This window comes from Oncorhynchus mykiss, chromosome 14 (assembly GCF_057628025.1).
Source record: "Oncorhynchus mykiss isolate SJ-2025 chromosome 14, ASM5762802v1, whole genome shotgun sequence".
NCBI classification, from domain to species: domain Eukaryota; kingdom Metazoa; phylum Chordata; class Actinopteri; order Salmoniformes; family Salmonidae; genus Oncorhynchus; species Oncorhynchus mykiss.
The window spans coordinates 33,870,001-33,885,000 of NC_143035.1; the positions used below are offsets into that span (position 1 = coordinate 33,870,001).

A 15,000-nucleotide genomic window follows, 5' to 3' on the forward strand; every position below is an offset into this window, starting at 1 on the left:
TCCTGCTACTGTCTAGAGGAGGGAATACACATCCTGCTACTGTCTTGAGGGAATATACATTCTGCTACTGTCTAGAGGAGGGAATACACATCCTGCTAAGGTCTAGAGGGAATACACATCCTGCTACTGTCTAGAGGGAATACACATCCTGCTACTGTCTAGAGGAGAGAATACACATCCTGCTACTGTCTAGATGAGGGAATACACATCCTGCTACTGTCTAGAGGAGGGAATACACATCCTGCTACTGTCTATAGGGAATACACATCCTGCTACTGTCTTGAGGGAATACACATCCTGCTACTGTCTAGAGGGAATACACATCCTGCTACTGTCTTGAGGGAATACACATCCTGCTACTGTCTAGAGGGAATACACATCCTGCTACTGTCTTGAGGGAATACACATCCTGCTACTGTCTAGAGGAGGGAATACACATCCTGCTACTGTCTTGAGGGAATATACATTCTGCTACTGTCTAGAGGGAATACACATCCTGCTACTGTCTTGAGGGAATACACATCCTGCTACTGTCTAGAGGAGGGAATACACATCCTGCTACTGTCTTGAGGGAATATACATCCTGCTACTGTCTAGAGGAGGGAATACACATCATGCTACTGTCTAGAGGGAATACACATTCCGCTACTGTCTAGAGGGAATAAACATCCTGCTACTGTCTAGAGGGAATACACATCCTGCTACTGTCTTGAGGGAATACACATCCTGCTACTGTCTAGAGGAGGGAATATACATTCTGCTACTGTCTAGAGGAGGGAATACACATCCTGCTACTGTCTAGAGGAGGGAATACACATCCTGCTACTGTCTAGAGGACAGAATACACATCCTGCTACTGTCTAGAAGGAATACACATCCTGCTACTGTCTAGAGGAGGGAATACACATCCTGCTACTGTCTAGAAGGAATACACATCCTGCTACTGTCTAGAGGGAATACACATCCTGCTAATGTCTTGAGGGAATACACATTCTGCTACTGTCTAGAGGGAATACACATCCTGCTACTGTCTAGAGGGAATACACATCCTGCTACTGTCTTGAGGGAATACACATCCTGCTACTGTCTAGAGGAGAAAATACACATCCTGCTACTGTCTAGAGGACAGAATACACATCCTGCTACTGTCTAGAGGAGGGAATATACATTCTGCTACTGTCTAGAGGAGGGAATACACATCCTGCTACTGTCTAGAGGAGGGAATACACATCCTGCTACTGTCTAGAGGACAGAATACACATCCTGCTACTGTCTAGAAGGAATACACATCCTGCTACTGTCTAGAGGAGGGAATACACATCCTGCTACTGTCTAGAAGGAATACACATCCTGCTACTGTCTAGAGGGAATACACATCCTGCTACTGTCTAGAGGAGAGAATACACATCCTGCTACTGTCTAGAGGGAATACACATCCTGCTACTGTCTAGAGGAGGGAATACACATCCTGCTACTGTCTAGAGGAGGGAATACACATCCTGCTACTGTCTAGAGAGAATACACATCCTGCTACTGTCTAGAGGGAATAAACATCCTGCTACTGTCTAGAGGGAATACACATCCTGCTACTGTCTAGAGGAGGGAATACACATCCTGCTACTGTCTAGAGAGAATACACATCCTGCTACTGTCTAGAAGGAAAACACATCCTGCTACTGTCTAGAGGGAATACACATCCTGCTACTGTCTAGAGGAGGGAATACACATCCTGCTACTGTCTAGAGGGAATACACATCCTGCTACTGTCTAGAGGGAATACACATCCTGCTACTGTCTAGAGGGAATACACATCCTGCTACTGTCTAGAGGAGGGAATACACATCCTGCTACTGTCTAGAGAGAATACACATCCTGCTACTGTCTAGAGGAGGGAATACACATCCTGCTACTGTCTAGAGGGAATACACATCCTGCTACTGTCTAGAGGGAATACACATCCTGCTACTGTCTAGAGGGAATACACATCCTGCTACTGTCTAGAGGAGGGAATACACATTCTGCTACTGTCTAGAGGGAATACACATCCTGCTACTGTCTAGAGGGAATACACATCCTGCTACTGTCTAGAGAGAATACACATCCTGCTACTGTCTAGAGGAGGGAATACACATCCTGCTACTGTCTAGAGAGAATACACATCCTGCTACTGTCTAGAAGGAAAACACATCCTGCTACTGACTAGAGGGGATATGCATCCTGCTACTGTCTAGAGGAGGGAATACACATCCTGCTACTGCCTAGAGGGAATACACATCCTGCTACTGTCTAGAGGGAATACACATCCTGCTACTGTCTAGAGGAGGGAATACACATTCTGCTACTGTCTAGAGAGAATACACATCCTGCTACTGTCTAGAAGGAAAACACATCCTGCTACTGACTAGAGGGGATATGCATCCTGCTACTGTCTAGAGGAGGGAATACACATCCTGCTACTGCCTAGAGGGAATACACATCCTGCTACTGTCTAGAAGGAAACACATCCTGCTACTGACTAGAGGGGATATGCATCCTGCTACTGTCTAGAGGAGGGAATACACATCCTGCTACTGTCTAGAGGGAATGCACATCCTGCTACTGTCTAGAGTAGGGAATACACATCCTGCTACTGTCTAGAGGGAATGCACATCCTGCTACTGTCTAGAGGAGGGAATAAACATCCTGCTACTGTCTAGAGGGAATAAACATCCCGCTACTGTCTAGAGGAGGGAATACACATCCTGCTACTGTCTAGAGGGAATAAACATCCCGCTACTGTCTAGAGGAGGGAATACACATCCTGCTACTGTCTAGAGGAGGGAATGCACATCCTGCTACTGTCTAGAGGAGGGAATAAACATCCTGCTACTGTCTAGAGGGAATAAACATCCTGCTACTGTCTAGAGGAGGGAATACACATCCTGCTACTGTCTAGAGGAGGGAATACACATCCTGCTACTGTCTAGAGTAGGGAATACACATCCTGCTACTGTCTAGAGGGAATGCACATCCTGCTACTGTCTAGAGGAGGGAATACACATCATGCTACTGTCTAGAGGAGGGAATACACATCCTGCTACTGTCTAGAGGGAATACACATCCTGCTACTGTCTAGAGGAGGGAATACACATCCTGCTACTGTCTAGAGGAGGGAATACACATCCTGCTACTGTCTTGAGGAGGGAATACACATCCTGCTACTGTCTAGAGGAGGGAATACACATCCTGCTACTGTCTAGAGGAGGGAATACACATCCTGCTACTGTCTAGAGGAGGGAATACACATCCTGCTACTGTCTAGAGGAGGGAATACACATCCTGCTACTGTCTAGAGGAGGGAATACACATCCTGCTACTGTCTAGAGGAGGGAATACACATCCTGCTACTGTCTAGAGGGAATACACATCCCCTACTGTCTAGAGGGAATAAACATCCTGCTACTGTCTAGAGGGAATACACATCCTGCTACTGTCTATAGGGAATACACATCCCCTACTGTCTAGAGGGAATAAACATCCTGCTACTGTCTAGAGGGAATACACATCCTGCTACTGTCTATAGGGAATACACATCCTGCTACTGTCTAGAGGAGTGAATACACATCCTGCTACTGTCTAGAGGGAATGCACATCCTGCTACTGTCTAGAGGAGGGAATAAACATCCTGCTACTGTCTAGAGGGAATAAACATCCTGCTACTGTCTAGAGGAGGGAATACACATCCTGCTACTGTCTAGAGGGAAAACACATCCTGCTACTGTCTAGAGGAGGGAATACACATCCTGCTACTGTCTAGAGGGAATACACATCCCGCTACTGTCTAGAGGAGGGAATACACATCCTGCTACTGTCTAGAGTAGGGAATACACATCCTGCTACTGTCTAGAGGGAATACACATCCTGCTACTGTCTAGAGGGAATACACATCCTGCTACTGTCTATAGGGAATACACATCCTGCTACTGTCTAGAGGAGAGAATACACATCCTGCTACTGTCTAGAGGGAATACACATCCTGCTACTGTCTAGATGGAATACACATAGTGCTACTGTCTAGAGGAGGGAATACACATCCTGCTACTGTCTAGAGGGAATACACATCCTGCTACTGTCTATAGGGAATACACATCCTGCTACTGTCTAGAGGAGGGAATACACATCCTGCTACTGTCTAGAGGAGGGAATACACATCCTGCTACTGTCTAGAGGGAATACACATCCTGCTACTGTCTTGAGGGAATACACATCCTGCTACTGTCTAGAGGAGGGAATACACATCCTGCTACTGTCTAGAGGAGAGAATACACATCCTGCTACTGTCTAGAGGGAAAACTCATCATGCTACTGTCTAGAGGATGAAATACACATCCTGCTACTGTCTAGAGGAGGGAATACACATCCTGCTACTGTCTAGAGAGAATATACATCCTGCTACTGTCTAGAGGGAATACACATCCTGCTACTGTCTAGAGGGAATATACATTCTGCTACTGTCTAGAGGGAAAACTCATCATGCTACTGTCTAGAGGGAATACACATCCTGCTACTGTCTAGAGGGAATACACATCCTGCTACTGTCTAGAGGGAATATACATTCTGCTACTGTCTAGAGGGAAAACTCATCATGCTACTGTCTAGAGGATGAAATACACATCCTGCTACTGTCTAGAGGAGGGAATACACATCCTGCTACTGTCTAGAGGGAATACACATCCTGCTACTGTCTAGAGGAGGGAATACACATCCTGCTACTGTCTAGAGAGAATACACATCCTGCTACTGTCTACAGGAGGGAATACACATCCTGCTACTGTCTAGAGGAGAGAATACACATCCTGCTACTGTCTAGAGGAGGGAATACACATCCTGCTACTGTCTAGAGGAGGGAATACACATCCTGCTACTGTCTAGAGGAGGGAATAAACATCCTGCTACTGTCTAGAGGGAATATACATTCTGCTACTGTCTAGAGGAGGGAATACACATCCTGCTACTGTCTAGAGGGAATACACATCCTGCTACTTTCTAGAGGGAATACACATCCTGCTACTGTCTAGAGGGAATACACATCCTGCTACTGTCTAGAGGGAATACACATCCTGCTACTGTCTAGAGGGAATACACATCCTGCTACTGTCTAGAGGAGGGAATACACATCCTGCTACTGTCTAGAGGAGGGAATACACATCCTGCTACTGTCTAGAGGGAATACACATCCTGCTACTGTCTAGAGGAGGGAATACACATCCTGCTACTGTCTAGAGGAGGGAATACACATCCTGCTACTGTCTAGAGGAGGGAATACACATCCTGCTACTGTCTAGAGGGAATACACATCCTGCTACTGTCTAGAGGGAATACACAGTGCAAGAAGTGACTACTTCTTCACTATAATATTACAGAACAAGAATGACAAACTACACCCCACATCACTACACCAAACTCTGGCTACATGCCGGTATATTGTCACCATAGTCACAACACACACAGGCACACTCAAAGACAAGCACACACACACACTCCTAACATCTAAAGAATTCTCAATAACTCTTAATTAATACAAATAAATATCCCCTAAAGGCATAGACTGTAATTTCCATGCTGAAATATATGCCTGGCTGCAGCTACAGCTGTAGCAGTACACCTAATGTACAATGAGAAACAAAAACCAACACTGTGATTAAACAGAGATTACCCAACACATTAAGGCTGTGAGATACTGCCCCCAAAGCTTAGTTACAATGACATATTGGACCCACAGCTTAGTTACAATGACACACTGCACCCACAGCTTAGTTACAATGACATACTGCACCCACAGCTTAGTTACAATGACATACTGCACCCACAGCTTAGTTACAATGACATACTGCAACCACAGCTTAGTTACAATGACATACTGCACCCACAGCTTAGTTACAATGACATACTGCACCCACAGCTTAGTTACAATGACATACTGCACCCACAGCTTAGTTACAATGACATACTGCACCCACAGCTTAGTTACAATGACATACTGCACCCACAGCTTAGTTACAATGACATACTGCACCCACAGCTTAGTTACAATGACATACTGCACCCACAGCTTAGTTACAATGACATACTGCACCCACAGCTTAGTTACAATGACATACTGAACCCACAACTTAGTTACATTGACATACTGCACCCACAGCTTAGTTACAATGACATACTGCACCCACAGCTTAGTTACAATGACATACTGCACCCACAGCTTAGTTACAATGACATACTGCACCCACAGCTTAGTTACAATGACATACTGCACCCACAGCTTAGTTACAATGAAATACTGCACCCACAGCTTAGTTACAATGAAATACTGCACCCACAGCTTAGTTACAATGACATACTGCACCCACAGCTTAGTTACAATGAAATACTGCACCCACAGCTTAGTTACAATGACATACTGCACCCACAGCTTAGTTACAATGACATACTGCACCCACAGCTTAGTTACAATGACATACTGCACCAACAGCTTAGTTACAATGACATACTGCACCCACAACTTAGTTACAATGAAATACTGCACCCACAGCTTAGTTACAATGACATACTGCACCCACAGCTTAGTTACAATGACATACTGCACCCACAGCTTAGTTACAATGAAATACTGCACCCACAGCTTAGTTACAATGACATACTGCACCCACAGCTTAGTTACAATGACATACTGCAACCACAACTTAGTTACAATGAAATAGATGTATTCCAGTTTAAAAGTAGATGGTGGTTGTGAATGGCCTGTAGATTACATTTCACAGTGCTTGTAGAACTTCCTTGTTTCAACTAGGGGGTAATGTTCCAGCACACTGCACCTGGGGTTTAGGTCATGCATAGTTTGACATTTTGGCTTGGATATGTTGATGCTGTCAACTGTTTCAAGTGCACCCTCAACTAAACCAAGTCAAGGTCTATGGTAGAACCAACCTGCTAAACCTTACCTACCGCTGTCTGTGTTGCATGTTATATTATATAGCAATATCTACTTTGTCATTTTCCCCGTGAATATGATCAATGTTGATGAACTCAAAAAGTACTTCAATAGCACCTAGCTCTGTCTGTGTGTTTACCTCACAACCTGATCTACATCAAGGCCTGTAATGGCATGGCACCTACCTCTGTCGGTGTGTTTACCTCACAACCTGATCTACATCAAGGCCTGTAATGGCATGGCACCTACCTCTGTCGGTGTCGTAGAGGTAAACAAACTTCTGCCACTTGTAGTGTGACAGCAGGCTGAGGACGGCCCCACGCAGTGCAGGTCTCATCTGGATGACAAACTGCACCTCGTTGTCGGTGGGGTAACTGGGCGTGACGAAGGAGGTGTGCAGCGCACCACAGAATGACGTCAGGGTGTTCATGGACTTTTTATCGTAGAAGCCGAAGATGGCATAGACCCCTCGGGAGAACTGAGAGCAGACTGGAGAGAGAGGTAGAGCGGGAGGGAGGGAGGGAAGCGTTAGGATGCTTGAGAGAGAAAACAAGATCAGACACACACCCACACATATGTCAAGTGTTTGAAAATTCAAATTTTCTTGGTAGCTACACTGCAGATCAAATCTATAACAGCCAATTTGTGGAATTAGATGTTGCCATAAAACCAGCATAACTCTTTATCAGGGAGCCTATTTGCATAGGATGACATTTATTCAGCTGGGGAAAACACTTGCATTTATTTGTAGATCTGTCATGTTCTCTGGTGAGACCTCAGAATCTGGCAGCAATAAAGACCCAGGCAATGTCGCAAATGACAATACTTTTGACCAGGGCTCATAGGGCTCATAGGGCTCTGGACAAAAGTAGTGCACTACAAAGGGAATAGGGTATCATTTGAGATTACTCACTTCCACTTCAAATACTGTATCCCTGACAACCAGACACATCACATTTCTTCCAATGCTGTTAATTGTGTGTTGTTTCTGATATACACAACTCTACCACTGTTAATCACACTTGAAAGAGATTGGCTTTCCACGTGTTCCGATTGACAAATCATACCTTCTGATTAGCTAATCAAGTGTTCCGATTGACAAATCATACCGTCTGATTAGCTAATCAAGTGTTCCTAACATTTCCAAGCCTCTGGAATGATACATCCAATCACATCTGCTGCTTTAATGTCATGTTGACCATGGGTGGTGTTAGAACACATCAGCTAGAATGTACCGTGCCTGACGTAACGTCTCACACAGGGGCGTCATACACCCCAAAAATCTGAGGAGAGGCACAAAGTACATGAGGATTGCTGGGGAATGGTCCTGTTGGGGGCTGGGCCCCGCCATTCAGATGTTGGAGAATTTTGCATTTTTCAAACACCTGAAACAGCTTTTTCCTGCAAATCTAGAGCCAAAATCTCTGCATATCTAAGCATGCACCAGAGGGTGGTGCCGTCAGCCCAACACATCACCCGGGGCACACTGCCTGCCCTGCAGGACATCTACAGCAACTGGTGTCACAGGAAGGCCAAGATGACCATCAAGGACCTCAAGCACCCGAGCCACGGCCTGTTCACCCTGCTACCATCTAGATGATCATCAAGGACTTCAAGCACCCGAGCCAGGGCCTGTTTACCCTGCTACCATCTAGATGATCATCAAGGATTTCAAGCACCCGAGCCACAGCCTGTTCACCCTGCTACCATCTAGATGATCATCAAGGACTTCAAGCACCCGAGCCACGGCCTGTTCACCCTGCTACCATCTAGATGATCATCAAGGACCTCAGCCACCCGAGCCACGGCCTGTTCACCCTGCTACCATCTAGATGATCATCAAGGACTTCAAGCCCCCGAGCCACGGCCTGTTCACCCTGCTACCATCTAGATGATCATCAAGGACCTCAGCCACCCGAGCCACGGCCTGTTCACCCTGCTACCATCTAGATGATCATCAAGGACTTCAAGCACCCGAGCCACGGCCTGTTCACCCTGTTACCATCTAGAAGGTCGGAGACTGTACAGCTTGGACTGAGTGACTGAAAAACATCTTGAATCTCCAGGCCATCAGGCTGTTAAATAGTCATCACTAGCTGGTCAGTACCCTGCCCTGAACTTAGTCACAGTTACTAGCCGGCTACCACCCGGTTCTCAACCCTGCACCTTAGAGACTGCTGCCCTATAGACATAGTCGTTAAACACGGGTCACTATAGTAATGTTTACATACTGTTTACCCACTTCCTATGTATATACGATTGTTCTAGTCACAGCTCATCCTATACATTGCCTTGCAAAAGTATTCACCCCCCTTGGTGCTTTTCCTATTTTGTTACATAACAACCTGTCATTTAAATTAATTTTTATTTGGATGTCATGTAATGGACATACACAAAATAGTCAAATTGGTGAAATGAAATGACATAAAATTATAAAAAGTAAAAAATGGAAAAGTGATGTGTGCATACTGTAAGTATTCACCCCCTTTCCTATGAACCCCCTAAATAAGATATTGTGCAACCAATTACCTTCAGGAGTCACATAATTAGTTAAATAAAATCCACCTGTGTGTAATCTAAGTGTCACATGATCTGTCACATGATCTCAGTATATATACACACACCTGTTCTGAAAGGCCAGAGAGTCTGCAACACCATTAAGCAAGGGGCACCACCAAGAAAGCAGCATCATGAAGACCAAGGAGCTCTCCAAACAGGTCAGGGACAAAGTTGAGGAGAAGTACAGATCAGGGTTGGGTTATAAACAAATATCAGAAACTTTGAACATCCCAAGGAGCACCATTTAATCATTATTCAAAAAATGGAAAGAATATGGCACCACAACAAACCTGCCAAGAGAGGGCCGCCCACCAAAACTCACTGACCAGGCAAGGAGGTCATTAATCAGAGAAGCATCAAAGAGACCAAGGAGAACCCTGAAGAAGCTGCAAAGCGCCACAGCGGAAATTTGAGTATCTGTCCATGGGACCACTTTTAGCCGCACACTCCACGGAGCTGGGCTTTAAGGAAGAGTGTCCAGAAAATGATAAGCAAACATGTTTGGTGTTTGTCAAAGGTAATGTGGGAGACTCCTCAAACATATGGAGGAAGGTACTCTGGTCAGATGAGACTAAAATTGAGCTTTTTGGCCATCAAGGAAAATGCTATGTCTGGCGCAAACCCAACACCTCTCATCACCCCGAGAATACCATCCCCACAGTGAAGCAGCATCATGCTGTTGGGATATGTTTCATTGGCAGGGACGGGGAAACTGGTCAGAATTGAATGAATAATGGATGGCACTAAATACAGGGTATTATTGAGGGAAACCTGTTTGTCTTCCAGAGATTTGAGACTGGGACGGAGGTTCACCTTCCAGCAGGACAATGACCCTAAGCATACTGTTAAAGCAACACTCGAGTGGTTTAAGGGGAAACATTTAAATGTATTGGAATGGCCTAGTCAAAGCCCAGACCTCAATCCAATTGAGAATCTGTGGTTTGACTTAAAGATTCCTGTACACCAGTGGAAACCCATCCAACAATTTAGCTAGGTATTACTGCACTGTTGGAGCTGGGAACACAAGCATTTAACTAGGTATTACTGCACTGTTGGAGCTGGGAACACAAGCATTTAGTTAGGTATTACTGCACTGTTGGAGCTGGGAACACAAGCATTTAGCTAGGTATTACTGCACTGTTGGAGCTGGGAACACAAGCATTTAGCTAGGTATTACTGCACTGTTGGAGCTGGGAACACAAGCATTTAGCTAGGTATTACTGCACTGTTGGAGCTGGGAACACAAGCATTTAGCTAGGTATTACTGCACTGTTGGAGCTGGGAACACAAGCATTTAGCTAGGTATTACTGCACTGTTGGAGCTGGGAACACAAGCATTTAGCTAGGTATTACTGCACTTTTGGAGCTGGGAACACAAGCATTTAGCTAGGTATAACTGTACTGTTGGAGCTGGGAACACAAGCATTTAGTTAGGTATTACTGCACTGTTGGAGCTGGGAACACAAGCATTTAGCTAGGTATTACTGCACTGTCGGAGCTGGGAACACAAGCATTTAGCTAGGTATTACTGCACTGTTGGAGCTGGGAACACAAGCATTTAGCTAGGTATTACTGCACTGTTGGAGCTGGGACCACAAGCATTTAGTTAGGTATTACTGCACTGTTGGAGCTGGGAACACAAGCATTTAGCTAGGTATTACTGCACTGTTGGAGCTGGGAACACAAGCATTTAGCTAGGTATTACTGCACTGTTGGAGCTGGGAACACAAGCATTTAGCTAGGTATTACTGCACTTTTGGAGCTGGGAACACAAGCATTTAGCTAGGTATAACTGCACTGTTGTAGCTGGGAACACAAGCATTTAGTTAGGTATTACTGCACTGTTGGAGCTGGGAACACAAGCATTTAGCTAGGTATTACTGCACTGTTGGAGCTGGGAACACAAGCATTTAGCTAGGTATTACTGCACTGTTGGAGCTGGGAACACAAGCATTTAGCTAGGTATTACTGCACTGTTGGAGCTGGGAACACAAGCATTTAGCTAGGTATTACTGCACTGTTGGAGCTGGGAACACAAGCATTTAGTTAGGTATTACTGCACTGTTGGAGCTGGGAACACAAGCATTTAGTTAGGTATTACTGCACTGTTGGAGCTCGGAACACAAGCATATAGCTACACCCACGATAACATCTGCTATATACAGTACCTGTCAAAAGTTTGAACTATTCATTCAAGGGTTTTTCTTTATAAGCTTCTTCAAGTGCAGTCGCAATAACCATCAAGCGCTACGATGAAACTGGCTCTCACGAGGACAGTACCAGGAAGAAAATACCCAGAGTTACCTCTGCTGTAGAGGATACGTTCTTTACAGTTAACAGCCTCAGAAATTGCAGCCCAAATAAATGTTTTACAAAGTTCAAGTAACAGACACATGTCAACATCAACTGTTCAGAGGAGACTGTGTGAATCAGGCATTCATTGTCGAATTGCTGCAAAGAAACCACTACTAAAGCACACCAATAAGAAGAAGAGACGCTTGTGGCAAGAATCATGAGCAATGGATATTAGACCGGTGGAATTTGTCCTTTGGTCTGATGAGTCCAAATTTTAGATTTTTGGTTCCAACTGCCGTGTCTACGTGAACGGGTGATCTCCGTGTGTGTGGTTCCCACCGTGAAGTGTGGAGGAGGATTTATTTAGATTTCAAGTCACACTTAACCAGCATGGCTACCACAGAATTCTGATGGTTTGGGATAAGTTGTACCATAGAGTCAAGGTAAAGCAGCCAACAAGTGCTCAGCATATGTGTGAACTCCTTCAAGACTGTTGGAAAAACATTCCAGGTGTAGCTGGATACCAAGACTGTGCAAAGCTGTCATCAAGGTTACATTCTGATTTGTTTAACCTTTATTCAACTAGGCAAGTCAGTTAAGAACAAATTCTCATTCACAATGACGGCCTACCCCAGGCCAAACCCGGACGACGCTGGGCCATTTGTGCGTTGCCCTATGGGACTCCCAATCACAGCCGGATGTGATGCAGCCCAGATTTGAACCAGATACTGTAGTGATGACTCTTGCACTGAGATGCAGTGTCTGACACCACTGCGCTACTCAGGAGCCAAAAAAAACAATAACCCACATCTCCCCATGAACATTTATCTCTAGTCACAATGAAAGAGAGAGAGAGAGAGAGAGAGAGAGAGAGAGAGAGAGAGAGAGAGAGAGAGAGAGAGAGAGAGAGAGAGAGAGAGAGGACTCCCAACCAAATCATGAGAAAACTAAAAGATAATTACTCAACACATTGGAATGAATCAACAACAAAAAAAACTAAACAGAGAGTACACAGCGGCAGAATCCCTGACCACTGTGACTGACACAAACGTACGGAAAGCCTTGACTATGTACAGACTCAGTGAGCACAGCCTTGCTATTGAGAAAGGCCGCCGTAGGCAGACATGGCTCTCAAGAGAAGACAGGCTATGTGCACACTGCCCACAAAATGAGCTGCACTTCTCAACCTACTGCAAAATGTATGCCCATATTAGAGACACATATTTCCCTCAGATTACACAGACCCACAAAGAATTTGAAAAATGAACCCAATTTTGATAAACTCCCATATCTATTGGGTGAAATACCACAGTGTGACATCACAGCAGCAAGATTTGTGACCTGTTACCACAAGAAAACGGCAAGCAGTGAAGAACAAACACCATTGTAAATACAAACAATTTTTATGTTTATTTATTTTCCCTTTTGTACTTTAACTCTTTGCACACAATATGACATTTCAAATGTCTTTATTATTTTGGAACTTTTGTGAGTGTAATGTTTACTGTTAATTTTTGTTTATTTCACTTTTGTTTATTATCTATTTAACTTGCTTTAGCAATGTAAACATATGTTTCCCATGCCAATAACACCCGTAAATTGAATTGAATTGAGACAGAGAGAGACCGATCTCTTTCTCCCTCTCTCTTTCACTAGCTATCTCTTTCTCACTCTCTTATTCCCTAGCTATCTCTTTCTCCCTCTCTTTCTCCCTCTCTTTTTAACAAGCCATAACAATATCCCTGTTATCTCTCTAGAGCTTTATGGAGCATAGATTGGACCCAAAGATGACTTCATCATTCATCCAGGAGAGAGAGAGGCCTGGCCGGCTTGTCAGGGATAAATGCTTAACGGAGTAACGCTGTGCTCCATGCTTTGTGTCTCATCCCTCTCGTAATTAGGTGAAACTGAAATAAATGTGGTAGGTGGAAACAAACCAGGTGTGTGTTTGTGTGTGTGTCCGGAGGCATGCGTTATCAGTTTGGATAACTCAGAGATTCCTTGTGTATCACATTGAATTTCAATGTTGCATATTTACTGCACAAGCAACACACACAATTAGAGAACACTGGCACACACAATTAGAGAACACTGGCACACACAATTAGAGAACACTGGCACACACAATTAGAGAACACTGGCACACACAATTAGAGAACACTGGCACACACAAAAACCCAATTTGCCCTCCGCTTCCTCCTTTGCTTGTCCCACGCACGCCCCCCCCCCCCCCCTACAAAACACACACACAACAACAACTACTCCCCAGGCGCCGATGACGTTGATGTCGATTAAGGCAGTCTACGCACCTCTATATGATTTAGAGAGATTGGGTTAAATGTGGAAGACACATCTCGGTTGAATGCATTCGGTTGTGCAACTGACTAGGTATCCCAGGCCGCCAGCATGTGTTGCCTTCATTTCCTTTAATCGGGCCACTCAACAGGGCTACAAGGAAATGTGTGTGTGTTTCAGATACATCACCAGAGAAGGCTGGGCTTAAACCCTCGTTAACAGGCTGTCCTGTATGCTGGCCTTAAACCTTCGTTAACAGGCTGTCCTGTATGCTGGCCTGAAACCCTAGTTAACAGGCTGTCCTGTATGCTGGCCTGAAACCCTAGTTAACAGGCTGTCCTGTAAGCTGGCCCAGGCCAGAGAGAGAGAGAGAGAGAGAGAGAGAGAGAGAGAGAGAGAGAGAGAGAGAGAGAGAGAGAGGACTCCCAACCAAATCATGAGAAAACTAAAAGAAAATTACTCAACACATTGGAATGAATCAACAACAAAAAAAACTAAACAGAGAGTACACAGCGGCAGAATCCCTGACCACTGTGACTGACACAAACGTACGGAAAGCCTTGACTATGTCCTGTAAGCTGGCCTGAAACCCTCGTTAACAGGCTGTCCTGTATGCTGGCCTGAAACCCTCGTTAACAGGCTGTCCTGTATGCTGGCCTGAAACCCTAGTTAACAGGCTGTCCTGTAAGCTGGCCTGAAACCCTCGTTAACAGGCTGTCCTGTATGCTGGCCTGAAATCCTCGTTAACAGGCTGTCCTGTATGCCGGCCTGAAACCCTCGTTAACAGGCTGTCCTGTATGCTGGCCTGAAACGCTCGTTAACAGGCTGTCCTGTATGCCGGCCTGAAACCCTCGTTAACAGGCTGTCCTGTATGCTGGCCT

At 45.0% G+C, this 15,000-nt stretch overlaps 1 protein-coding gene across 2 annotated transcripts in view; it reads right to left on the reverse strand.

Annotated features, from left to right (window-relative positions):
- Nucleotides 1-15,000, reverse strand: part of LOC110487786 (glutamate receptor 3) — a 292,170-nt gene that overhangs the window by 164,764 nt on the left and 112,406 nt on the right. For both annotated transcript variants that reach the window (XM_036943367.2, XM_036943366.2), the window contains exon 3: nt 7,220-7,459. In XM_036943367.2, coding sequence (XP_036799262.2) covers nt 7,220-7,459 — 240 coding nt within the window. The remainder of the gene's footprint in view (nt 1-7,219; nt 7,460-15,000) is intronic.